The 25,218-nt window shown below is 45.2% G+C and overlaps 1 protein-coding gene across 3 annotated transcripts in view; it reads right to left on the bottom strand.

The window, feature by feature from the left end:
• The window catches only part of NUP214 (nucleoporin 214), a 94,713-nt gene that overhangs the window by 6,847 nt on the left and 62,648 nt on the right, over positions 1-25,218 (bottom strand). For all 3 annotated transcript variants that reach the window (XM_026514203.4, XM_048223415.2, XM_026514204.4), the window contains 4 exons: positions 21,306-23,120; positions 19,492-19,562; positions 8,090-8,243; positions 1,383-1,535 (listed from right to left, as the gene is read on the bottom strand). In XM_026514203.4, the coding sequence (XP_026369988.2) occupies positions 1,383-1,535; positions 8,090-8,243; positions 19,492-19,562; positions 21,306-23,120 (2,193 nt within the window). The remainder of the gene's footprint in view (positions 1-1,382; positions 1,536-8,089; positions 8,244-19,491; positions 19,563-21,305; positions 23,121-25,218) is intronic.

Below are 25,218 nucleotides of genomic sequence, written 5' to 3'. Positions count from 1 at the left end.
TTGACCGTGAGGAAGGGTGGGGGCAAAATGAAGCTGCAATGCTCACGTCTAGTGCATTTTAAAGTCTAGGAAGAAATCAGAACCTGGCAGCCAAAGACTAACCCACTCAAGCCACAGGTCTGAGTAATGGAGCACAGTGCATGGAAACCACGGCAGTTTAGGTTCTAGACCGTGGGACTCCAGGCATGGAATGCAGGGCGGTCCTAAGTCAGAGCCACCTATGCATCTGGTCCTCGCTAGAGTCCTTCCTCTGGAACTCACATAATTTCAAAGGCTCCCAGACACATGAGGGACAAGTATCCTGGGCGCTCACCCTTGGGAAGTCTGCTTTCAAGAACTCCTTTCTCTACAAACATCCTCCCCCACACTGCCACTGATCTCTTTGGAGGGAAAAAAATTTTTTTTTCACGCAATTTTCCACACAACAAAGGCAGGAATGCAGACCCTCTGTAGATCTGAGACAGAAAGAGGACAGAGAGGCAGCTGACAGAAATGAAATATGTTTTTGTATCTAAACATGTATTGTTCCTTAACATTTGAAATTATAAATGTCGTATATGATTATAGAAAGTCACACAGTTCACATATGTGTACTTTAAAAGTAACGCTGGGGGGCGCCTGGGTGGCACAGCGGTTAGGCGTCTGCCTTCGGCTCAGGGCGTGATCCCGGCGTTGTGGGATCGAGCCCCACATCGGGCTCCTCTGCTGTGAGCCTGCTTCTTCCTCTCCCACTCCCCCTGCTTGTGTTCCCTCTCTCGCTGGCTGTCTCTATCTCTGTCGAATGAATAAATAAAATCTTTAATAAATAAATAAATAAATAAAATAAAAGTAACGCTGGGATAAGAAGGAGCGCCGGTGGCGCTCTGCCGGCGTGGTCTCCCTGTGAGAAGTGACTGCGCTGTGTCCCTGCAGTAAGTGGATGTTGTATGGGTACACGTATATGTAATATATTTATGTATGTTACGTTCAAAAGTTAAAAAAAAAAAGTGACTTGAGAAAGAGGACAAAGGAAATAGACATAAAAACTATGCAGACCATCGGTCTTGCCCATGACTGTGAATGGGACCCCAGCTCTTCTGTGACCGGGTCCTTTCTTGTTTATATTTTAGTTATCACTCTCTTGTATGTTCCCATACTTTCGTTGCTCTGCACCTGCTAATTATTTACATTCTTGCTTTTAACATGTCTCGGAGATCTAGAACAGCGTTAGGAACACAGTAGATGCTCAATAAATGCAAAAACGAATCGGGGAGAAAAGGTCATTTCATCCATACTCCAATCCTACTCCCGGGAGAGCCAGCCTAGAGACATCTCCTTCCAGGTATCTATGCGTATGTAAATATACATCTAAAAGTAACCACAGCTAATAAGTATCCGAGTACCTGTTTTATTTGCAGTAGAAAATCCGAAGCCTTGGGACGCCACACTTCCCCCTCCAGAGCTGAACGTGCCGGCAGGTTTCTGCTCTCCAAACGATGAGCTGGTGAATCCACCAAATGTCTTGGCCCCACTGTTTCCGAACAGATTAGAGGTATCTAAAGAAAGGGGGAACATGCTGAGGGAGATCAGAGGTAGAAAAATGTCCTTATCTACTTAGAACAGAAAAGAAACTGCAGCTAGGTGTTTGAGGAGAAGCAAGTGGCAAGTCTGGGATTCAAGGGAGCCGAGCTGTGGTGAACACCTTCTGTGATTTGCTGGCATGTTGATGACAAGTTCTTAATCTCTGGGAACCCAGGCTCGGGATTCTACGGGCACGGCATACGGGGGAGCTGCAACAGGGCCCAGTGAAGAGGCTCCTTTGCAGGACGCAGCTGCGCTCCCACACGGATCAGTCTATCTACCAGCTTCCCGCGAGACGTGTCTCTTCTGAAGAAGAAGGCTTGCTTTCATTCATCTCCTCACATGAGCACCAACTTCACGTTTTGTCGAGCTAGAGAAATAAAGTCAGAGCAAATCCGAACCAAGCTTAATGGCTGCCAGCTTCTGCTTTCATAGTCAGGTTGGACGTGTTTCTGTTGCCCGATCTGCTCAGGGAATGGTGGCGCAACAACAAAAACCATGAAGCCCCTAACGCCGATCTGAGGGGGGCTAGAGAGGCTCTGAAGAATGTGAGCAGCAGCAAGACTTCCGGTCTGATTTCCTTTTCCTAAGCCGTTCAATGAAGCCCTTGACCTTTCAGATGCTCATCTAGGTGGGTCACTCCTACACACTGAAGCCACGCCAAGAATGCAAGGAATAAAGGAAACTAACTCCTAAAAACCAAGACGGGTAAGAAGTGTTCTGTCAGTTATACAAGACATGCGAATCTGACCGGTAATAAGTAGCCAGAACCATATGTACAGAAGCACTTGGGAACACGAACAGCACACTACCAGGAATTCTTCTGTCACCCTTTTTTGTGGGGAGAGGGGAGGGACAACTCACACTTCCCCACCGTGTTTGGATGGGTGTTTTACTAAAGCAAGTTTGCATCCAAAGAAGGCAGGGAGAAGCTGTCCCCAAACAGGGTCTAGGCCCAAAGGCGCAAGCATACGCGGGGCGCTGAACGGATGCTCTGGGTGGGTAATGGAGAGCGTGTGCCACATCACCAAGTGAGAGGTGCAAACATCTGCACGGGCCGGTGTTCCCCCAAGCCGATCAGGTGCTCGCTGTGAAGGGGACAGAGAGACGTGGAGGGGAGTAACTCACTCTCAAAGTCCAGGTGTTTGAAGAGGTGGCCCATCACTAACCTGTCAATCCCAAGGTCCCCCATCTCGCTCTGCTGCCAACCCCACCCCCACATGAGATTAACTGTTAATACTTCCAGTTGCAACGCTCCTGACCTACAATCCAGGAATTGAACGGCCTTCACTCAGGGACATGACCACCAATACGCAGAGGCCCAGGCCACCACATGGTCACCTGCTCTGTGAAACCCCTGCTGGCAGTCTGAGAGCCTGGCTAGGAGTGTGCCAGGCACCGATGGCGGGAGGGGTTCACAAGCTCCACTTCATCACCCCAGACCCGGTACCACAGGATTATGCACCTTCCTTTTGTTGAGGGTTCGTAGGGGGAGCCTGCAACACGTCCTCTCGAAGAGCCGGAGCTTGCCGGAAGTAAGCTAGCTGGGAGGCCACGTCTTATTCTCTCAGTGGCTGTACATTCATCCGACACTGGAGATGAAAACTGGGCTCCTCAGCCATTCCTTTACTTGGTACGTCAGGAACAGAGGACTGCAACTTTCTGACTCTGTTAGGACCGACGCGGCAAAAATTACAAATAGCAAATCATTTCAAGTGTGAGATTTGGGGCTAGCTCTCCTCTTGGAGAAATCTGAGATACAGAGGTGAAATGATTTTACTGGGATGATGCCAGGAGACTGAAATGCCTGAAGTTAGAGAACACAGAAGTTTCTGGGCATCTTCACCCCTTCATCTCCTTGAGACGCCTATCTGAAGATGCTCACGGGCGTTACAGTGGAATACACAGGCGTTCTGCAGCCAGCCCCGGCTCAGGATACCCAGTAGCTGTGGGCAAGGACTTCTCCTTCCCAAGTCCCTGTTTCTTCTAAGACAAAATGGGGACAGCCGGGGTTGAGGGGGGGTGGTGTCCGCATGGCTGCTGTGAGGATCAGATGAGCTGACGTACGAGGAGCGCCTAGTCGGGCGATAGCAGATCCTCAGGAAACAGAACTTCCCCTCTCTGTTTCTTTAACTCTTCCTCCTGCTACATCCCACTTGTGCTCAGTATAATAAGACACAGAGCAGATCAGCAGCAAAAAATGTAATCCTTTCCATTTTGCAAAGATCATGAGAGTTAAACCAGTCAAGTTGTAACAGTTTTCGTTTGCAGTCTCAAGAGAAGTTCTGCGTGTTGAAAGGTTTGAGGATTTATTTCAGCTGTTCTGAAGCAAAGTGGCATTAACCGAGGTCTGCTTTTCTCTGTTTCCACGGTCAAGGATGTGCTTCTCGGTTCTCTCCTAGCGGTTCCAAAATAACACAGTCCCTAGCTCTTAAAATACGGCAAGTAAGGGGGTTATATCTTGGTTGCTGGAACAATATGTTGTTGCAGGAGATGCCTCTTCACTTGTGGGCAGAGCAGCCCAGAAGAAAGCCTGTCTTCACAGAGCTGGCTGGTGACTTCTACTCTCGGGGGGTGGCGAGTCCAGGGACAACCTGTGTCTGCTCTGGGCTTCCCCCTGCTGGCACGACACGGGGCCTCTTGGGTCTTGTATTTGGCAAAAAAAAAAACACTTGCATAACCCAACATCAGGGTCCAACCCTACTCCAATTAAATTATGCCTGATATGATTAAATTAAATTTGATATAAACACTATCACAGAGACCAAGTCCCATGTCATTCTGCAGGTCTAAAGTCACTAATTAGAATTTCACATGCACTGAGAAGGGGGTTCTCAAGCAGCTCTAGTCCCAGATACTTTCCAAGACATTTTCTTAAAGAACAGTTGTAGAGGGAGCCTTGCGGGCCCAAAAGATTCTCCTCAAATGGCTTCTCTCTCCTCACACAAGTACGTCTTTCAGGCCTCCGAACAGAAAGAACGTGTCGAGGATGGCCTAACCAGGGTCCTTCGGACAAGACTCGAGGGGGCAGTAAGTGCTTATTGCTAACAATGTGCAGTGGTGCTGAATTTCAAGCGACCCCAGGGGTTAACAGAGCATCTCAGGTAGTCTCGGGACAGAGAGCTCAGAAACCCTGAGGAGGTGGATAAAGAACTTGCCAGCTCACAGCAACAGTGTTCCCGGCCTGTCTTGCTCCATCAAGGCGGAGGTCTAATGACTTCTCAGGGCTAAAGACAGCAGCTTCAGGGCCAGGCGGCCTGGGGTCTACATGTCACAGGGGAAACCGGTGGCTCAATCTGCGCTCAGAGATCCGTCTGCAGGGGAGCGTACTCGACGCCCCCGAGAATGAGCCCAAGGGCTGTCAGACAAGACACACCTGGGAGGAACCGTGCTCCGTTGCAAGGCTAGGAAGATCTCAGGAGGCAACGGGGTGGGTCAGAGTTCTGGCAACATACTCGGATTAAGCCCAGGCTGCTCCACTTAACGGCTGCTACCTCTGTAAGTCTGCATCCCTTCTGCAAACCTATTTCCTTATTGGTAAAATGGGGACGGCCACACCTAAAAGCACTGTTCTAAGAAGTGGTGAGCCCAACTACACGGAGCATCTGGCACACAGTAGGTGGTCCATAAAGATCTGTCCCTTCCACTTGATGTCACACGAAGGAATGGAACAACACAAGGGCTGTTGGATTCCAGAGAGGGAGAGATCGCCGTGGACCCACGACCCGCAGGCCAAGCTGCACACAGGCGCAGACTTAGAGTCACCTTTAAAGGAAGGGTAGGTTTGGTGGGTGGAGTGGAGGAGGCAGGGGAGCCCTGGCGCTGAAGTGGGGAGAGAGGAGTGGCGTGTGTACGAAGGACGGCCAGCAGTGGCTGACACAGAGGGAACATGCTGGGGGAACAGGAATGTGTGCAGGGCAGCTCACGGAGGGCCTGGATTTCCAAGTCGAGGAGCTGGCTTCACATCCGTGGGAAGCTGCCAGGGGTTCTGCGTAGGGAGACTGGCAAAAGCAGAGTTAAAAACACTCAGCTTCGTGTGAATGTCCAGATGCCAGGGGAGGAGGCTGGAGACTACTGTGATAACCCAGATGACAATGGGGACATGCCTGCAAGGACAGAGAGAAGCAGCAGAAAAGGAACCGTTTGGAAGGAAGGAAGAGAACGAGGAGAGTCGGTCTATACAGTCCAGGAAAGACGTTGAGCTCAAAGTGTCAAATATTGCAGAGTCACCCAAAGAGAAAGAGGCTGTCTCTGGTGGTTCGCAGAAAGCATCCTTAGTTCTGGTGAGGACGATGCCTGTCCCCAGGTGACTTCTAGCTACTTCTCCTGCACTGTTCTTCCTCTTCTCGTGCACCTGGTCCTCTGGGCTACAGAGGCTCCTGTCCCTTTCACTATCAAATCATATCCTCAGTTTTCAAAACCAAATAATGTTTAAGTCTTTTCTGTCCTTGAAACTTCTCTTACCATAAAAATAAACTGCTGGTTTATAAAAAACCAATATTTAGGAAAATGAAGACCAGCAGGTGTTCAGTATCAAGCATCCGGTATAATCCTATAAAGTATCTGGTTTAATTTTAAACCAGAATTAAAGAACTGGAAAAACGGTGTGCCAGTGAATAACGGATGGGGGGGTGGAGGGTGACCTGCCGCGCTGTCCAGTTGCCCTGGTGTAAACACTCGCACGATGGCAGAGTTCAGGCTGCCCAACATGCGATCACCCGAGGCAGAATTGGAGGTGTGCACAGCCAGCCCTCGCAGGCCAGGGCATGCCATCGCCAGTCCCCCACTGAGAGAAGGCAATTCTTTCACAGGTAAAAGCCATGGCCTAAGAGATGAATCAGCCAGGAGGAAAGGGGATTTTACAAGGATATGACACACCTAAGTCTCAACAAAACTGGTGAGCAGCACAATCTCGCAGACGGTAACCTGCCTACGGGAGAAACCCACGTTTCTAAGTAGCATGTTACCAAGTGCCTCTTCTGCACCGGATGCTGTTTTGTATGCTACATATGATCTGGTAGAGTCCTAGATCTGCCACTTTCTGGCCTTGTGACTTCAAATCACCTCACCATTCGGGGCTTGTTTCCTCATTTGAAAATGGAGAGAATGCCACACAAGGATCCTGTTGTCCGAGTATGTGTTATGGAGCCCTGCAGTCCCATGCTGAGAGCCGGGGGGGGGGGGGGGGGATGGGGAAACCACCCAGTATCTCTGGTTCTTGACCCCTGCTTCCAAGTAGACCTATTTTTACCTGTTTTACGCATTGAGATTCTGCTTAGAAGTTAATCAGCAGAAAGAGTTTTTGAAAACTACTAGACTCAATTTCTTGGATCCCTTCATTCTAGGATTCTTTTGTTTTTGTTTTTTGTTTTTTTTTTTGAAGATTTTATTTATTTGATAGAGAGTACACAAATGGGGGGAGCAGGAGAGGGAGAAGCAGGCTCCCCGCTGAGCACGGAGCCCGATGTGGGGCTCGATCCCAGGACCCTGGGATCATGACCTGAGCCAAAGGCAGATGCTTCACTGACTGAGCCACCCAGGTGCCCATCATTCTAGGATTCTAAATTCCTCCTGGGAGACTGAAAGCTGAAGAACAAAGATTTCTGCTCATATAACTGCACAAGTGAAGAGGTCTGTGTCTCTTGACTCTAATCTTTTACTAGGTGGACAGTGACATCAAAACAACTGATCAGGGAACGTGGAGACTCCGAATAGAGAGCTCTGCTTTGAGCTGCAGGAGCCTCAACATGAAGGTAGTATCTGTCCTGTCGGAGAACAGTAGCTCCCGATTCGCGGGGATCTTGGTAGCATAGCAGATGAGAGAGGCTCCGTGTGCAGTGTGTTAAATGAGGGAAGCAGAGATGATGACAGGCCCCCAACTTCCCTTCTCAGCCTCCATCGGCAGCAGGATTTTTTTTTTAAGATTTAAAAAAAACACCCCAAATTTCTTTCATTTCCAGCCATGAATAGATCAACAAAGTATTTGAAAAATTAGCTGGAGAAAAAAAGTGCCAACAGAACGATATAGCTTCATTTGAAAATAAGACAAAAATGTAAAGAGATAAGAAATAATGAAGGCTTCAAGTTTTGGGTAACATTTCTCTGTGGCAGCTGAATTTTAAAGCGAATTCAGAGAGAGGACTACACCACACAAATCCAGACGCTCCTTCTCCAAGCACACCCAGCTTGCCCTGCTGCTCTCATTCATGCCTGTCCGCTTGCATTCACTTCGAGTCATTTCAACCCTAGGAAACAGAGCGATCTGGGCCTTGGAGAGAAGAGAGGAGGAGCTCAGGGCACAGGTCCTCACCCTGCAGCTCCGATGCCTTTTCACGATTATAGAGGACATCTCATTACAAAAACCAAAAATCAAAATCAAAACAGATCACACTGCTTTGATCCATATATTCAATGGGCCTTCTAGACCCCTCTCTTTCCTTTCTACATTTGTCACCAAAGCTCTGCTCGCACCACGGGGATGACAATGGCATTATGGGGCCAAGGGACTGGGAAAACGGTCTCAACTTACTTGGGGTGGCTGCAGATCCAAAGCCCCCGCTGGCCGAGCTGAATGGGTTTTTGTTGGCTGCATCCTGGCTGGGTTTCCCTCCAAGGCCACTGAAGAAACCTCCCCCTCTTCCAGTGTTTCCAGACCCAAACACGCTCCCACTGGAAGAGGGTTGCTGGAAAACAAAGGGGGCAGGAAGCGAGATAGGATGAGAGGTCATCGTCAAACAGCAGGCCACATCCGCGGAGAGGAGGCACTCACAGCTGGGACAAATGGAAAAAGCAAGAGTACTCTGATTAGTTCTGGGACGGAGGCTCTAACTGCCACAAAAGCAGCTGGACTCTGGACAGGGACTTCCTACAAATCAGTAGTTCTTAAGCTATTCCACGTTCACAGTTCTCTGAAAACATGATTTATGGGAGGAGGGAACTTTGAATGTTTATCTGCCCTGCTGCCTGCAGTCTCTGCTTGACACAATGCCGGGGCAGGAAAGTCGACCCCTCAAGAGTTCCCCCAAATGAGAAAGTTTAAAAACATTTCTAGGAGATTATGAACACGACTTATTATGATTCCTCCAGTATTTGGCTGAACTCATCAGCAACTGATGAAAAGTGATTTACACTGTCTTTTCTCCCAATTTGTGCATTTTTATTTCATAATGACTTTCCCATACTGCAGAAATAAGCTTAAATTAGCTTCATTGTTGAAATGATGACCATAGCTGAATTTTGTCCAAGTCTGCAAATCTTCTGCTCCAAGGATGCTGCTAACTTAGGGTGAATGCTGACTCAAAGCTGTCTCAGGCACCACACACTTTATTTCTGTTTGGAAATTGGTTCTTTAAGGAAGACCAGAGCTAGATTTGAGGGACCATTAATATTAGTTTCATGTGATGTCTTCTTGGCTAATGATGTAGAATAAGATAGGCTTTTTAGAAATGGGTCACTGCGGGGGCGCCTTGGTGGTTCAGTCGGTTAAGCGTCCGACTCTTGATCTCAGCTCATCAGGTCTGGATCTCAGGGTCATGAGTTCAAGCCCCACACTGGGCTCCACACTGGGTATGGAGCGGAAAGGAAAGGGAAGGGAAGGGAAGGGAAGGAAGGGAAGGGAAGGGAAGGGAAGGGAAGGGAAGGGAAGGGAAGGGAAGGGAAGGGAAGGAAAGGAAAATGGGTCGCTGTGCCCAGGAACCTTATAGAAGTGCCCTTCAAAGGCGGACACAGTGGTGCCGAAGTCCATCTCCTGTGAAATGGGAATGAACTACCCACCTCAAAACGCTGAGCCAATTAAATGCGCTATGACACGTGACGCAATTTAGAATAGCGCCTGAAATCAAGCACAGGCTCAGAAAACAGCTGCTGTTTGGTATTTTAACAGTGATGGTAACAGACCAATGACTGAGCACTTTCTAGGTGCCAGGCATTTTTCTAACACTTCACACTAAAGTCACACCTCCAGTGGGCCACCTCTGTAACCCCCCTGGGCATCCCCTCACGGGCACATCCCCTCAGACCACCCTGGTCTGAGCCACCAAACCTTGACTTCTCACCTGGACTACAGAATGTAACCAACGTCCTGCTTCCGCTACAATCTATGTTCACACAGCAGTGAGAGTAACACCCACGAACTGCAGTCAGATCATTAAACTCATATTTAAAAATCCTACAAGACCCTATGTGATGTGGCCCCTGGCCACCTCTGACATCATCTTTTATCATCTCTCCTCTCCTCTTCCCCCAACATGGTCCAGTTACACTGGTCTTTTATACTGGAACACGACAGGCTAATTTTTACTTGAGGGTGATTGTACTGAAGGCACTTATATTTGTCTCTAACTCCCTCTTTTTCCCCCCTAAATTTCTTTAAAACAACAGTAAGTTTACTACAACCATTTAATGAGTAAGAGCTTTTTAAAACCTGGAATCCAGTCCTAATCCAATCCAATCATAAAAGCATAGGCTTTGATAACTAGCAGCCAGACTTTGAAAGGAAGGAAGACATGGCAACGAATCCACGCACCGTGTAGAAACTGTCAGACTTCGTAGCTGACTCCCGTGCATCAGACTGAGACACAGTCAATTGCCAACATGTGGCTATTTTCACCCTACCAAAAAATGGCAATTTCAGATGGTTCAACCTAAATTGCAAAAATAGGATTTGAAAAATAATGGCTAGCTGTAGAAATGAATAGAAGGGGATCACAGAAGTGAATGTGAATTGATAGTTACTGCATCCTCATAAATAGGTTAGAGAGAGTCCCGTTCATTTTAATTGTAATACATTACAATAGTTTAAAAATATTATGGAAAATCTCAAAAGTGTACAAAAAGTAGACAGAAGAATATAATGCTCCTACCCCATGCCCATCATCCAGTTTCAGTGAACTCACAGCCAGTTGAGTTTTATCTATAACCCATTACTTCCCCTCATCTTTTATTAGCATGAAGCAAATCCTAGACATCTTACCATTTGAACCACTGATTTTTCTAGTATAATCTCTAAAAGATAAACCATAACCATATCATTATCATGCCTAAAAAATTAACATTTATTTAATATCATTAAAGAGGGAGTTATTGTTCAAGATCCAACCTCATGTTGCTCCCCCCGCCAAAAATCAAATCTGAATCTCCTCAAGCCTCCAGACCCAACCCCCACTTCACAGGAAGTTAACAAAGGACGGGACGAAGTTAACCTAGGAGCTGTAATGTGGGAATGCAGTCAGCAACCAGAAAATAGGAAATTCTACAGAACAACTGAATTATGAGAACAACAAAAGGAAGAGAGACACAGAAGGGTTATCTGTAGAGAGAGACACTCAGGAGACCTATCAAGCAGTCGCAATGTGTGGACTGGATTTGATCCTAATTCAAAGAAACAAATATAAAAAGGAAAGGGAGACACTGATGAGACTTCTTCAGAAAGGCATTTCCTGACCATGTAACCTAAATTGTTCTTCCTGATTACTGTTTTATTCTCTTCATAGTACTTAAAACTCTCTGAAATTGAACTATTTTGATAAGGACTCTCTCCATCAAATGTGATCTTCCAATCCATGAACGCTGGATATCCTTCCATTTATTTAGATCATCTTTAATCTCTTTAAACAATGTTTTATGGGATTCAGAGTGTTTTACACTTATCTTGTTAAATTTATTCCTAAGTATTGTGCTCTTTTTGATGTTACTGAAAATGGAATTTTCTTACTTTCACGTTCAGATAGTTCATTGCAAATGTATAAAAATAGGTTTTTAAAAATATTAATCTTGCATCTGTAATCGTGAACTCATTTATTAGTACTAATAGCATTTTAGTGGATTCCTTAGGATTTTCTATATACCGGATCAAGTTATCTGCAGATACAGAGTTTTACCTTTTTTTTTTTTTAAAGATTTTATTTATTTATTTGACAGAGAGAGACAGCCAGCGAGAGAGGGAACACAAGCAGGGGGAGTGGGGGGAAGAAGCAGACTCCCAGCGGAGGAGCCCGATGTGGCACTCGATCCCAGAAGGCCAGGATCACGCCCTGAGCCGAAGGCAGACGCTTAACGACTGAGCCACCCAGGCTCCCCAAGAGTTTTACTTTTTCCCTTCCAATCTAGATGCCTTTTATTTCATCTTCTTGCCTATCTGACCTGGCTAGACTCGACAAATGCTTCTGAGACTCATCCATATTGTTGCACGCATTGGTCACTCTTCCCCTTAGACTGCTGAGTAATATTCCATTACAGGAGTATGCTCGTGTCTACTATTCTCCTGCTAGACGTCTGGACTGTTTCCAGGTTTTGGCTGTCATAAATAAAGATGCTATGAGCACTAAGTCTTTTTGTGGACCTAGATTTTCAGCTCTTTTGGGCAAATACTTAGGACTGGAACGGCTAAACCACAAAATTAGTGTATATTTGAGTTATGAAATTGCCAAATGGTTTTCCAAATTACCACTTTATAATCCCACTGGCAACACATTACGAGATTTGCTCTAATCTCCACATTTGGTTTTGTAAGTTCTTAAATTTTAGTAATTCTAGCAGCTTTGGAGAAGTGCCATATTGTGGTTCCAATTTGCATTTCTCTGATGACTAATAATGGTGGGCAAGTTTTCACATGCTTATTGGCCATTCACATACTTTGTAAGTATCTGTCCAAGTACTTTGCTTAGTTTTTAAAGTTCTTTATATATTCTTTACATATTCTGGACAAAAGTTCTTCATTTGATATATGTATTATAAATATTTTCCCCCAGTCTATGCCCTGCCTTTTCGTTTCATAACAACATTTTGGTGAGCATTACTTTCTAATTCTGATGGAGTCTACTTCTTAAATTTTCTTCTTTTATGGTTAAGTGCTTTTTGGGTTCTAAGAAATCTTTACCTAATAATGGTTTCTTAACAGTGGCACTGACACTGTGGGCTGGATAATTCCTTGTTTTGGAGGGTTATGGAATGTTGAGCAGCACCCCTGGCCTACATTCCCTAGATGCTGATAGCATCCCCTACTCATGAGGACCAAACAGGTCTCTGTTGCAATTGTGAAATTCCCTCCCGCACAGAGGTGGGGGGTGGAACTGGTAACATTTGAAAACCACTTGTCTATGCAAAGGGAGCAAAGATATTCTCTGCCTTTTTGCTCTGGTTATCATATATTTAACATCTCCTCATAACCATACAATACACTGTTTCCTTGTATGGCCTGAGTCGTCTTTAAAGCTGCTTTAAAATTTTTCTCTTTGTATTTGGTTTTCAGAAGCTTATCTATGATGTGTCTAGGTGTGGTCTTCTGGTATTTACTCTGTTTAGGGTTCACCGAGTTTCTTGGATTTTTAGACCTTTATTTTTCAATACATTTGGAAAAGTTTGGACATTTTTCTTCAAATATTTTTTGTCTACTCCCTTCTGTCTCCTCTCCTTCAAGGACTCTGATTACACATACAAGAGACTGTCCGATATTGTGTTACACAGGTCACTACTGTTCTGCCCGGTGGTTTTCTCAGTCTCTCTGAGTTTCATTCAAAAAAATTTGTTTACTCATTTATATATTAATTTGAAGTAGGCTCCACGCCCAACGTGGGGTTTGAACTCAGGACCCTGAGATCAAGAGTCTCACGCTCTACCAACTGAGTTTCAGGGGCCCCCATTCTGAGCTTCCTTTTAGATAATTTCTACCTGACTTGTGTTCAAGTTCACAGTTCTACTGTAGTAGTCACTCTGCTGGTATGCCTAATCATTTTGAATTTCAGATACTAGATTTCAACTTCAGATACAGATCAAGACTTCCTATTTATTTTTAAAATTGCCAATTCTCTGCCGAGATTCCTTATTCAACCATTCTTTTCTTCTTCTCTAAATCCTTGAGCACAATAGTCACAACAGTTATTTTAAAGTCTCTGCCTGCTAGTTCCACTATCTGGATCATCCACAGGTTGTTTCTTGCTGTTTTCTAAGATACGATTGTGGGTGCCTCCTTTTATTTTTGCTTTTTCACATGTTATATATCCTATATATGCGATATGTACGTAAAATATATACATACCTATATTTTTTGGTATATAAGACTTTGTATATAGAACAGTGGTGTGGGGACTGAAGAACACTGTTCTTCCTACAGCATGAGAGGCCTCTCTTTCATCTGTATCCCAAAGTGAATATGCAATTATTCACATCTCATTAAGTGTTCAGTTGATCTAGAAACAAGTCCAAGATTGAAGAATGCTCACCTCTGTGTTTGCTTAGGGTTTAAGTTATTTGTCTTATGGTTGAGCCTGGAGCCAGGAGGCAGTTGGGCTGCAGTGTTACCTCTGGATTCAACAGTTCTGGGCAATGAGAAATTGTAGGAATGTGCAAGTTCTTTCTGCTTTTCGGTCCTGCCTTTCCGTCCTTTCTCTTAGGAAAAGTGGGGGAGGGGTGGATAGGGAAGATTTTTATATCAAATAACTGTTGTACTTGGAGACTTTCAGACCCCAATTTGTTTGTTTGTTTTTTAACAAAACAGCTTTATTGGGATATAATCCATATACTACAAAACTCGCTGATTTTAAAGGATAAAATTCAATAGTGTTTGGTATATTACTATTAACTTAAAATTGTGGCAAAGTTTCATTTCGTCATTTTAACCATGTAAGCATACAATTCAGTGGCCTGAATTTTATTCACAATGCTGTGCAGCCATCATCACTACCTATTTCCAAGATTTTTTTCATCACCACACCAAAATTCTCAACCACTAAGCAGTAACTCCCGTTCTCTCCTCCTAACAGCCACCGGTGATCTCTAATCTACTTTCCGGCTCTAGGAATTTACCTAAATGCTTCCTGGACGTGGAATCATATATTATCTGTCCTTTTATTGTGGCTCAGTTTATTCAGCATCACGCATTCAAGGTTCATCCATGCGTAGTATGAATCAGAACTCCATCCCTTTGCAAGGCTGAATAATATTCCACTTTATGTACAGACCATACTTTGTTTATCTAGTCATCTGTTGATGAACACCTGGGTTGTTTCTTCCTTTTGGCTATTGTGACTAATGCTGCTGTGAAGACTGGTGAAAAGCGCCTCTTTGACTTCCTGCTTTCAATTCCTTTGGGTATATACCTAGTAGTGGAATTGCTGGGTCGTATGGTAATTCTGTGTTCGGCTTTTTGAGGAACCACTGAACTGTTTTCCACAGTGGATGCACTATTTTGCATTCCAACCAGCAATGTTGGGTTCCAGTTTCTCCACATCCTTGTCAACACCTATTCTTCTCAGGTCTGTTTGTTTTTTAAATTATAGCCACCGAATGGGTGTGAAGTGGTATTCTTACGGTTTTGATTTTCATTTCCCTATCATTTAATGATATTGATCATCTTTTCATGTGCTTATTGGTCATTTATTCTGCTTGCCCCCACTGTTGCCAATAACTTCTGTCTTCTTCTCTAGCCAGTACATTTCCTCAGTCTTCAGCGAAGCCTCTCTTCCACTTTTCAAACCCAGACCTGACATGTGCCCCCACAATCTGCTATACCATCACACTTATCTACAGTTGGCTCCCCTCTCTGGAAATGAGGCTGATGCTCTGTGACTAGGTCATAAAAGGTTATATATTTTCTGCCTGGCTCCCTTTCTTTTTTGAAATTTCTCCTTGGAATCCAGCCACCACGTTGTGAGGAAGCCCAAGCCACAAGGAGAAGCTAAGACCTCCTGTTCAGTTCTGAGCCAACAGCAAAACCAACCACTGGATAATATAAATGCCACTAGGTTTGGGGGTCAGGTGTTACACAGGACAAGAGAATTCCAATATGCAAAGGATAAGTGTGATTATTACACTATCTGGATTTTGTTTGGTGTTGTCACAGGAGTTAAGGTCCTCTGCATCCTAGTCAGAATCTGCCTCGTATCCTTAGATATTTCTGAGGATACTCCTATCAACTGGAAATTCATTCACTTTTAGTGCTTATCATGTGCTAGCCACAGTCCTAAGAATTGGGGACATAGCAATGAATACAACACAGAAGGCCCCTGTCATCAGAAAAAGAACTATCGACTTGAATTTCTGGCCCTTCTGATTGCAAACATAATTTCTGTGATGGAAGAATATGTGGGTTGGGGAGTGGGAAGGAGTAACCAATACGGTGTTGATCACAGTAAGTTTTCTATCTCTTAGCGCAATATCACGCCTGTGAGTCCCCCATGCCACTCCAGTTCAGTCATTTTCATACTGGATAAAATTCTATAGAATACTACAAATTCATCCATCCATTGGAATACTGGTCAACATCTGGGATGCTTCCAGTTTTTGGTTACTAAAACATTGTGGTTATGCACACCCCGTATCCTGGGGCCCGTGTGCATGAGTTTCTCTAACGGATACACCTAGGAGTTGGAATTACCAGTCTCCTCGGGGTCACGCCAAACTATTTTCCAAGGTGGTTGTACCAAATGACACCTGACCAGGCGTGTATGCAAAGTTCCTTTGCCTGCATATTCGCTGGCATTTGGTATTGTTGGACTTTGAATTTCTGCTGTCGTACAGGTACGCATCCCTTTGTTGGTTTAATTTGTATTACTAATTGACCATGTTTCTTGGTCTTCTGGCTAACCCTTATTTACTTATTATATTTTATTTCTCCTTCTTCAAAAAATTATGATAAAATATACATAAAACTTACTGACTTCAGCATTTTTAAGTGTATAATTCAGTAGCACCAGGTACGTCCACAATGCTGTGCAACCAACAGTATCTTTTTTTAATGAAATCTTTGCCTGTTTTCTTTCTATTGTGCTTAAGTTCACAAATTTTATGTGTAGAGAGCTCAATGATTTTTGCCGTGTGTTTGTAACAGTTCAAGATAGCAAACGTTGTTTTAGAACTTTAGAAGGCTCCTCTGTACCCCATGTTTAATGCCCTAAGAGTAACCACTATTGTAATTTCTATCACGCTAAGCTTTGCCTGTATTTGCCTCTTTAGGAAACTGTAATCCAACCGTATGGACTCTCGGATCTGCTTCTGTCATGTAACACTAGGTCTGTGGGACTTACGCAGTCTGTTTTGTATGCGAACAGCACATTTGGTTTCACTGCTCTGCAGTACTCCACTGTATAAATACACCGCAATTAATTATCTCCATTCTTCAGCTGATACGCATTTGGGGTGCTTCTTGTTTTTAGTTACTATGACTGTCTACTACGAACATTCTTATACCTTCTAGTGAACACAGGCCCTTGTTTCTGCTGGTTACATATCTAGAAGTAGATACGCTGGCTCAAGAGGAATTTTTTGTGTATCTTGTTTTGATAGCACCAGGTGGTTTTCCAAAGTGCTTCTATGGATTTGCACTCCTCCTGCAACATGTGAGAGCTCCTAGTTGCTATACTCCTCACCAATATTGGCTATTGTCAGCCCTTTCAATTTTAGCCATTTTGGTGGGGGTGTACTTGTCTTTTCTCTTTTTGATTTGTATTGTTTATATATTCCGAATACAATTACTCTGTCAGTTTTACAGGCTGTAATTTTCCTATTTCATGGCTTGTTTTACCCTAAAATTAAGAGAACCATAATTTTAGTGAAGTCAAATTTTCCTTTTGCCTCAAGAACATCCTTTAGAATTTCCTTCAGGTCTGCTAGGCATAAATTCTCTCAGTATCTGTCTGAAAAAGGTTTTGATTTCCACTCACTCTTTAAAGATGTTTTTTGTGGGGTTTAGAAATTCTAGGTGGCTAGACTGTCTCTGGCTTTCACTGTCACCGCTGAGAAGTCAGCTGTGAGTCCAATGATTGCTCTTTTGAAGGTAACCTGTCTTTTTCTGACTGCTTTTAACGTTTCATCTTTATAGCTCTGCAGCTTCACTGTGATGGGTCTTGGAATTAGCTTCCTTTCACACATTCTGCTTGGCGCTTGTTGGACTTTTGAATCCATGGGTTATTCTTTTCTACTGGTTTTGGAAATGTGTCTTTCTCTTTGATATTGTCACACAACCTTTCTCTTTCTCTTCTCTGATTAAACGTGTTAAATTTCTCTTTTAAGATTTTGCTCTCTCTTGTGTATTTTCCATCTGTTTTGCTCTGCGTGATGCATCCAGGCACCTTAATCTACCTGCCTTCCAGCTCGAGGGCCACCAAACTGTAGTCCGTGGGCTCAATCCAGACTGCTGTCTTTGTAAATAAAGCTTTATGGAAACATAATCACGCTCATTCACTCACTTACTGTCTATGGCTGCTTTTGTGCAGCACGAGTAGCTGTGACGGAAACTGTACGTGGTTCTCAAAGTCGAAAATATTTGCTCTCTAGCCCTTTACAGAAAAAGTTTGCTGATCCCTGTCTATTATACTACTGTTCTCTTCAGCAGGGTCTAATCTGCTGGTGTTTAATTTTAATTATATTTTTCTAGAAGTTCTCTTTGGTTTTCAGTGTAGCTATGACACTTATCTCCTATTCTTTACCAGTATGTACAAGTTTGCCTTTTGTTTCTACTGAACATGTAAAAACAGAGCTGTTCTATATAGTCTAGAAGTCTTTGCAAATGAATGTCTGATGTTTATCCTGGCCCTTGCTCATAGTTCTTTGTTTCCTTTTGTGATTAGTTTAGGCGTAGGAATTGATGTCCTTAAAAATTGTCTGAGGCCTAGAGTAAAGTTACTTTTCTTCAAGGTGGGTCTGTGCTGCTTTTGCCAGACATCTGCAGACACCACCATGCTAGGATCCTGCCAGGCTACATTCACAGGCAGAGACCAGTGAATCTGGAGTCGCAGCTCATTGTGGGGCAGGATCTCTCCTAGACTGCCTTCTTTGTGCATACCTCAGTTACTGATTTCTGCCCCTTTGCCCTTTGGGTTTATTAAAATAGGAAATTAAAATTTTCTCAGATTAATAAATGCCCTCATGGCAACACTGGCTCTTATGCTCCCATCACTTCTAGAGGTACCCATTTTCTTTTCATGTGGCTTGGCAAAATACCTCGTTAGCTTGCCAGTGCTTTGAAAACTATGGTTTTTATGTTTTATCTACCATTTTTAGCTGTTTCCAATGAGGAACTTGGTTTACATGACTTAACCTGCCATTACCAGCTCTGAAGTTTCACTTCTCCCTGCCACAGATCACGGAGCAGGGCAGAGCCTGTCTTTGAAGGAACGGGAGCACAAAGAAAATGTCTTCCTGGAGATGTGGCAGAAACACACAATACGTCTGCTGCTTTGTTAGTTAACGGACACGTGCCAAGCCCACCTTCAGAAAGCCACCATCGTCTCTGATCTATCAGAAGACCTTTCTTCAGAAGGACTCTTCAAGGTGTTACTAGGATCTGAAAGCAGCTGGCATGTGATGTAACATTACATTTACTCTCTCTGGGCCCTTGCCGTCCTCACCTGTGGAATGGGGACAATAATAGCACCTACCTCACAGAAGCACTGATGATTACGTGAGTCCATTTATGAAAAGCACTTAACACTGTGCCCACAGGTAGATAACCACTAGCTGTACAAACTCAAACTCAGGTCACCAAAGGGAGCATATACAGCTTAGTCCTGGGGCCATATATGGTGTTGGTTGCATATTCTTTTTTTTGCTTAAATAACCATTTAAAAGGGTAAAAACTATTCTTAGCTTCAGGACCTTGACACACACACACACACGAAGGCTGAGGAGCGGATTTAGCCCATGGACTGTAGTTTGCCAAGCCCTGCCCTAGCAGAAGATGGATGGCGATCAGGCAGTGTGCTTTTTAAGTGCTTTCCTAGAGGACTGTCAAAGAAGGGTCAAAACTGTAGCGATTCTCAAGAATCAGAGGCGGAGATCTCTGCCTGCCCGAGGGAGCTGCAGAAGGCTGAGCTGAGAACCACGTGAGGCTGTTTGCTGGCACCGAGCACACAGGACGAGCTGCTTACACCGTGTGGGAACAACGGGGATGGGTCTGCTACATGTGGATGCGAATGGAGGCAAACACACGTTATTTACCTGGCCAAAGACTGTTCCGCCGGTGCTGGCTGCTTGACCAAACAAAGAACCAGTATTAGTAGACCCAAAACCTGTAAAATAAGAAGAATACAAGTTTAATTTGGATGACTCTTTCACGACATCAAGTATTTTGTTTGCTTTTAAATGGCATTCAGGTGTACTAAGATACCTGATAATCGATCAACTCGTGAATAAAACCTCTTTTCCTTTATACGCAATGGAGAACATTATGAGTAAATAAAGACCCTTGGTCACTGCTAACATTTCATACTAGTATAAGTTCCAAAATCTGAGGACTGAATCCTTGTCTCCTACCAAACCGCGGGTGGGTAGGGCCTGGGTACACGCACGGGCTAGCTTTTCCTTAGATTTAGCTGTCAAGGAGTCTTTCTAATGACTGACTTAATATTATGAATATTTTTACTCCCTCGTTTCCTCTGATCTCAAATACGAGATTCTTTTGGGGTAGTTTATCTTTCTTCTGGGTGGCGTAAGACGATTGAGGTGCTAGTCTGAACAGGGCCTGGGAAAACCAGGGGGGACTGTGTATTTTAACCAAAGAGACCTAGACAAGGGAGTCAGAAGGCTGGAGTTCCATTCTCATCTCAGGCCAAGTCTCAATTCCTCCACCAGGGCTGGAGTAGACTGCTCAGGTACCTTTCCATATCATTACCAGATGAGAGAGTTCGTCAGAGGTTCTCAATTGTGTTCAAATAGTTTGATTACACTTTGTGAGGGATTCTCAAGTTCAGACTGCAGAAAAAAGGACGTACTCGAGAGCACCCTTCTCTGCAAGACCCCTCAGGCTTTTCCCCCTGCCTACTCTCTCCACCATGTCATCACATTTCCCGTAAATCCCACAGGCCAAACAGCGTCCCGACAGGGCAGCAGGTAGATCTCAGGACTGTCTTTCAGCCCTGTGTCCTTGTAGCTGAACTTAGTGGGAGCTTAACATTTGTTGAAGGAAGGAAGGAAAAAATTGAATTCCTGATAAATTGAGCCATTTTCAAATAAATAATCACCAAATGAACGAATGAGCCGTTATTTGTAATCCTGCCCACCAAGAAATCGTTAATCCTTGTTTCTCCCCCAACAGCCTAACTGCTGAAGAAACGCCTTTCCTAAGATAATGATCAGAAAGTGAAACTTAGAAACTATTTTCAAATTGTCCTACTGATAACTTGTGGGAAGTAAAAGCAGCTGCTAAAATTGGACATGCAACAGTGGATTATGTTTTATTTTAAAAAATGGTAACATTTATAGATTTTTGTTTTAATTACACTGAAAATAGGAAAAAACACAACTTTTCAGAAGTCAGTATCTGCCCTTCTAGCAAGCAAGATGGCGTCAGAGGAAGCAAATATAAAATGCTGGCAGGCAGCGAACTAGGGACGGGGCGCTCCGGAGTCTGGGTCTGGCCCCACGATTAGCACCTCATGACATTAGATCGGTCTCCTCGAGGCTTCACAGTTGGAACATAAGAGCCTCTAAAGCACCTTCCAAATGTTAAGGTTCATTTTTATGAGTCATTCATTACTTGCCATGACCTTAAGCTAAAGATGCCTGTGTTTTTTCCCCCATGAAACTGGCACTCTGGTGGCTAACAGACTGGAGAATTTGCTGAACAGCAAAACTGCAGTGATGGTGACAAGGCCCAGAAAATTCCCAAGGCTGCCAGTGCTCCAAGCGCCCTTCTTGAATTTAGAGTCTTTTGTTTTCCCTTCCTTTCTTTTAATTCGAAAGTAATAGAGGACTTTTGCAAATGTTTTAAATAATGCAGAGGAGAACAAAGGAAGTCTTCCATAAATTCTTACCTGAAGCTTGACAAAAGCTAAACCCAGAGGATGACGCTGTCGTGGTGGTGGCCGGGGTGCCACCAAACACAGAGCCTCCCTGCCCAAAGCCGGGACTCTGCCCAAACGCAGGAGGGTTGCTTTGGCCAAACAGCACCCCTCCTGTGTTGGCAGAAGACTGTCCAAATGAGAAGGAGCTGGAGCTACTGGTGCTCGAAGAGGCACCAAAGACGTTCCCACTGGCGGACGTGGAGGTGGAGGACACGGGCTGGCCAAAAGCAGGCACAGAGCTGAACCCAGGCTGACTGAAGGAAAAGCTGCTCGCGGGGCTGCTTGTTGACTGCCCAAAGGCCGGGGCCTGCCCGAATGTCGTCTGTCCAAAGACCCCGGTGGCTGAGGTGCCGAAGGCGGGGCTGCCAAAGCCCGAGCTGCTGACCGGTGGCGTGGCAGCCGCTGTGCTGGCTGTGCTGCCTGTCTGCTGCCCAAACAGGCTCGGTGCGGTGCTGGCCGCCACCTGCCCGAACACGGGGGTAGCCGAGGGGGCGGTGGCCGTGTTGCTGGTGAGCTGACTGAAAGCCGAGCTAGAGCTGGCAGCGGGAGGCTGGGTGAAGACAGATGAGCCCGAAGTGGCCGTCCCAAACACCACCGTCTCCGTAGCCAGGCTCGGAGCGACACTGGCAACAGAGCTGGAGGTGGTGGGGGGACCTGGGGTTTCAACGGCCACGGGGACCGCGCTTGGGGCCGTAGCTGCCGTGATGGTGGTCTGCCCGGGCGCCGGGAGCGTGGAAGCAGGTAATGCCGGCTCCGCCTTGACATCAGGGACCGCGGGCGCTGCTGGTGTGGCCTCTGCACCGGGTGCCACGAGACTGGAACTGGACGCTGCAGGGCCGGGGCTGCTGACTGCAGGCTGCGCGAGAGCAGCTTCTTTTTTAACTGAGTCGGAAGCCTGCAGAGGAGCCTGGGGAAGCGGGGCTGACTGCTGCTGCCCGAGAAGCGAGGCTGACGCTGAGATCTCACCACTGTCTGGCTTCTCGGGCGAAGCTGATGCTGTGGCCTCCTCTGTGCTTTTACCAGAGGACGCAGGCAGGGTGGGAGTGGATGCTGAACTCAGGAGGCTACCAAACGACAGGGTGGGGAACGAGGTAGGAAGGGGAGCGGCAGTTGTCGCCGACGGAGGGGCAGATGGGGGCACTGGACTACTCGTCTGTTGGCTTCCAAAGGAAAAACTCGTCTTGCTACCACTAGGGGCCATCCCACTGAAACCAATCACCCCGGACGATCCCGCACTGGTGAGGGGCAGGCCGCCAAAGATGCCAGTCGAGGAACTGCTGGTGCTTATGCTGGCCGCAGCCACTGCCCCTGTGGCGGCGGTCACACAGGAGGTCACGGGGGGCTCTGCATGCTTCCCTAACACGGGGGGGCCAGTAAAACTAAACCCCGAGGGGACGGTTGAAGTCTTGGTCGGCTGTGTGCTGGTCAGGCTTGTGGATGAAGCCTTCATGGCTGGCTTTGGAGAATCATCTGCTTGGCCGACGCGCAGTCCCGAGAAACTTCCCAGGGTCTCTCCAGCCAAAGAACTTGGAAACAGAAGCTCTCCCAACTTCGACGGTGGAGTCTCCAGCTTGCTAGTGGCAGTAGAAAGAGCCATTCCAGGTGCCGCGGGTCGGCTGCTGGAAGGCGCAGCCTCCGCAGGAGAGGTGGTGGCGGCTCCAACGTGCGGCGCTGTCATCCCCGAGGGGGGTGAGCTTTCAGCAACGGGCTCGTAAAAGGGTTTGCCTCCCCCGCCAAATGAGAACGTGTCGAGCTGGTGTGACTCTTTAGTGGGTGGTGCTGCCCCTAGCGAGAAAAAGAAATTAGAAAGTGGGTTGGATTTAGTGACACATGACCCGTCACATTCCCATGGACTGTTTCCAAGCCCCGGTCTCTCTCCCCTCGATGCGGTCGGGACGGCTGCTCTGCGACAGCGCTTTTCCTGGGGGAACAGCATGAATGCTCTTTCACAGGAGGGCTAGCTCTGAGTGAGGTCACGGAGGTGAGAAGAACAAATACCCTTTCAATGACCGTTACGTCGCCAAATACACCATCCTATCTAGAAGGCATGAAATTCACAGTGGTACCCCGAAAGAGAAATAAAACGGCATCTTCTCTCATTTTCCCTTGTGTGTGACTTCCTCCATAACACTCTTGACACCGTGCTTGTCTATGGACCTCCTGGTAGGCCAGGACTTGATCCAAAATGGAAGTTTCTCCTGTGTCTTTTATGCGCAAAGAAAGTGTCAGTCCACAGACAATTATTTTTATGTACAAGGAAGGGCTACGTCCTAGTGCTCACCTCAGAAGCAGCTATACAGAGGCCATATGGCCTAATGGTCAAGGACACAGGCGCTGTGCCACTTGCTGGCTGTGCAACTCTGAAAAAGTTACTTTACCTCTCTGGTCCTCAAGTTCCCCATTTGGAAAATAAACATAGTAATAGTAGCTACCTCAAAGAGCTGTTATAAAGATTAAATGAAATATAGGTGAAGCACTGACAAGGCCTGGTCAAACAGTACGTAGTCAACAAATAAAAGTAACCAAAATTTGATAGTTATAGGTAAAATTAACTTATTACAGTGTTTATTGATGTTTCTAACTCCATATTGTTCTAAGAAGTCTGGCTTCTTGGGAAGGCTGCAAAGCCCCAACTTCCCATGTAAAACTTCCTGAAAGACCTTGTTGTATCACTGCTCTTGTACTAAGTTGCTTATGGTTCCGGGTTGTTGCTATTCTCGTATTAATTAAAATGTTTACAGAATTACCACTGCATTTTATGACTATTTTGCTTATGACTTCTGACAGCTACTGTTTTGTTCCTCTTAATCTTTTTATATCACTGAGTTGTTTTTCCTCTAGAAAGTGGGACAGGGAAGAGATGGGCCTCGAGGGTACTCTGCCATATCTAAGTGGGCAAAGGTTACAAAAACAGTTTAAGAATCACTATTCTAGAAAGAAAGGAAGGAAACTACCAACACTTTAAGTGCCACGCACAAATCAGGTTTAGGAAGTCTGCTATGCTTTCAGCCCCCCAATCTCCCTCCAGATCTTAAGGGATCCCTTTTTTACTAAAGCCTCTAACCTTTGAGTTGGCACACAGAAAGGACTCAAAAAGTATTTGTTGAATTAACAGATGAAAGATGGTCAATGTGTTATTTGTTATAGGGAAAATCTGGAAATAACTTAAATGTCCAACAGGTAAATGGGTTAAATAGGTCACGGCATATATACGAGATAGAAATTATGCAGCCATTACAAATAACATTTATATAAGATTTCCAGTAATACTGGAAAAGTCATAAGAGATAGTGTTAAATGAAATAGAGTAGAAGACAAAAAACCCTGAAGGACCTATAACCGAAATGCAGTAACTGTGGGGTGCAATGCGTGATTTTAGAATATATCACTTTCATAATAAGAGCTTGCTTTTAAAATGAAAGAAAAACAAACATAATTACTTAAACTGAGAACTGGAAGGCACTTAAAAATACATGTGGTTTCTTTACAGGTCCCTAAATTCTTTTCAACATTAAAAACATGGCAGTTGATGGATACATAACCAGTGTGCTTGCCAACAGGTTATCCAGGAGAGAAGACGAATAGACTTTTACAGATAAGAAGATGGAGTGAGACATTTTAATTCACACGTTAACATCCACATTGAAAGTACAGCCTTGCTTTTCCAGAACCAAATCCTTTCCTTGTTCTTAATTTAAAAAGTCAACAGAAGTCCTCCCCTTTAATTTAAATCCAGCTTATTTTGAATGCACAACACCGACACCGAACTTACTGCAGATGCTTTAAGCAAGACTCAGCAGCAAGGAAAATGCGGACACATCTGTACGAAAACCCAGCATTTGTTTTGAGGAAACACAAAGGGACGGCTGCACCCCGCAGAGAG

This window comes from Ursus arctos, unplaced genomic scaffold, assembly GCF_023065955.2.
Source record: "Ursus arctos isolate Adak ecotype North America unplaced genomic scaffold, UrsArc2.0 scaffold_18, whole genome shotgun sequence".
In the NCBI taxonomy this organism is placed as follows: Eukaryota; Metazoa; Chordata; class Mammalia; order Carnivora; family Ursidae; genus Ursus; species Ursus arctos.
This window is presented reverse-complemented; position numbering and strand designations above follow the sequence as displayed.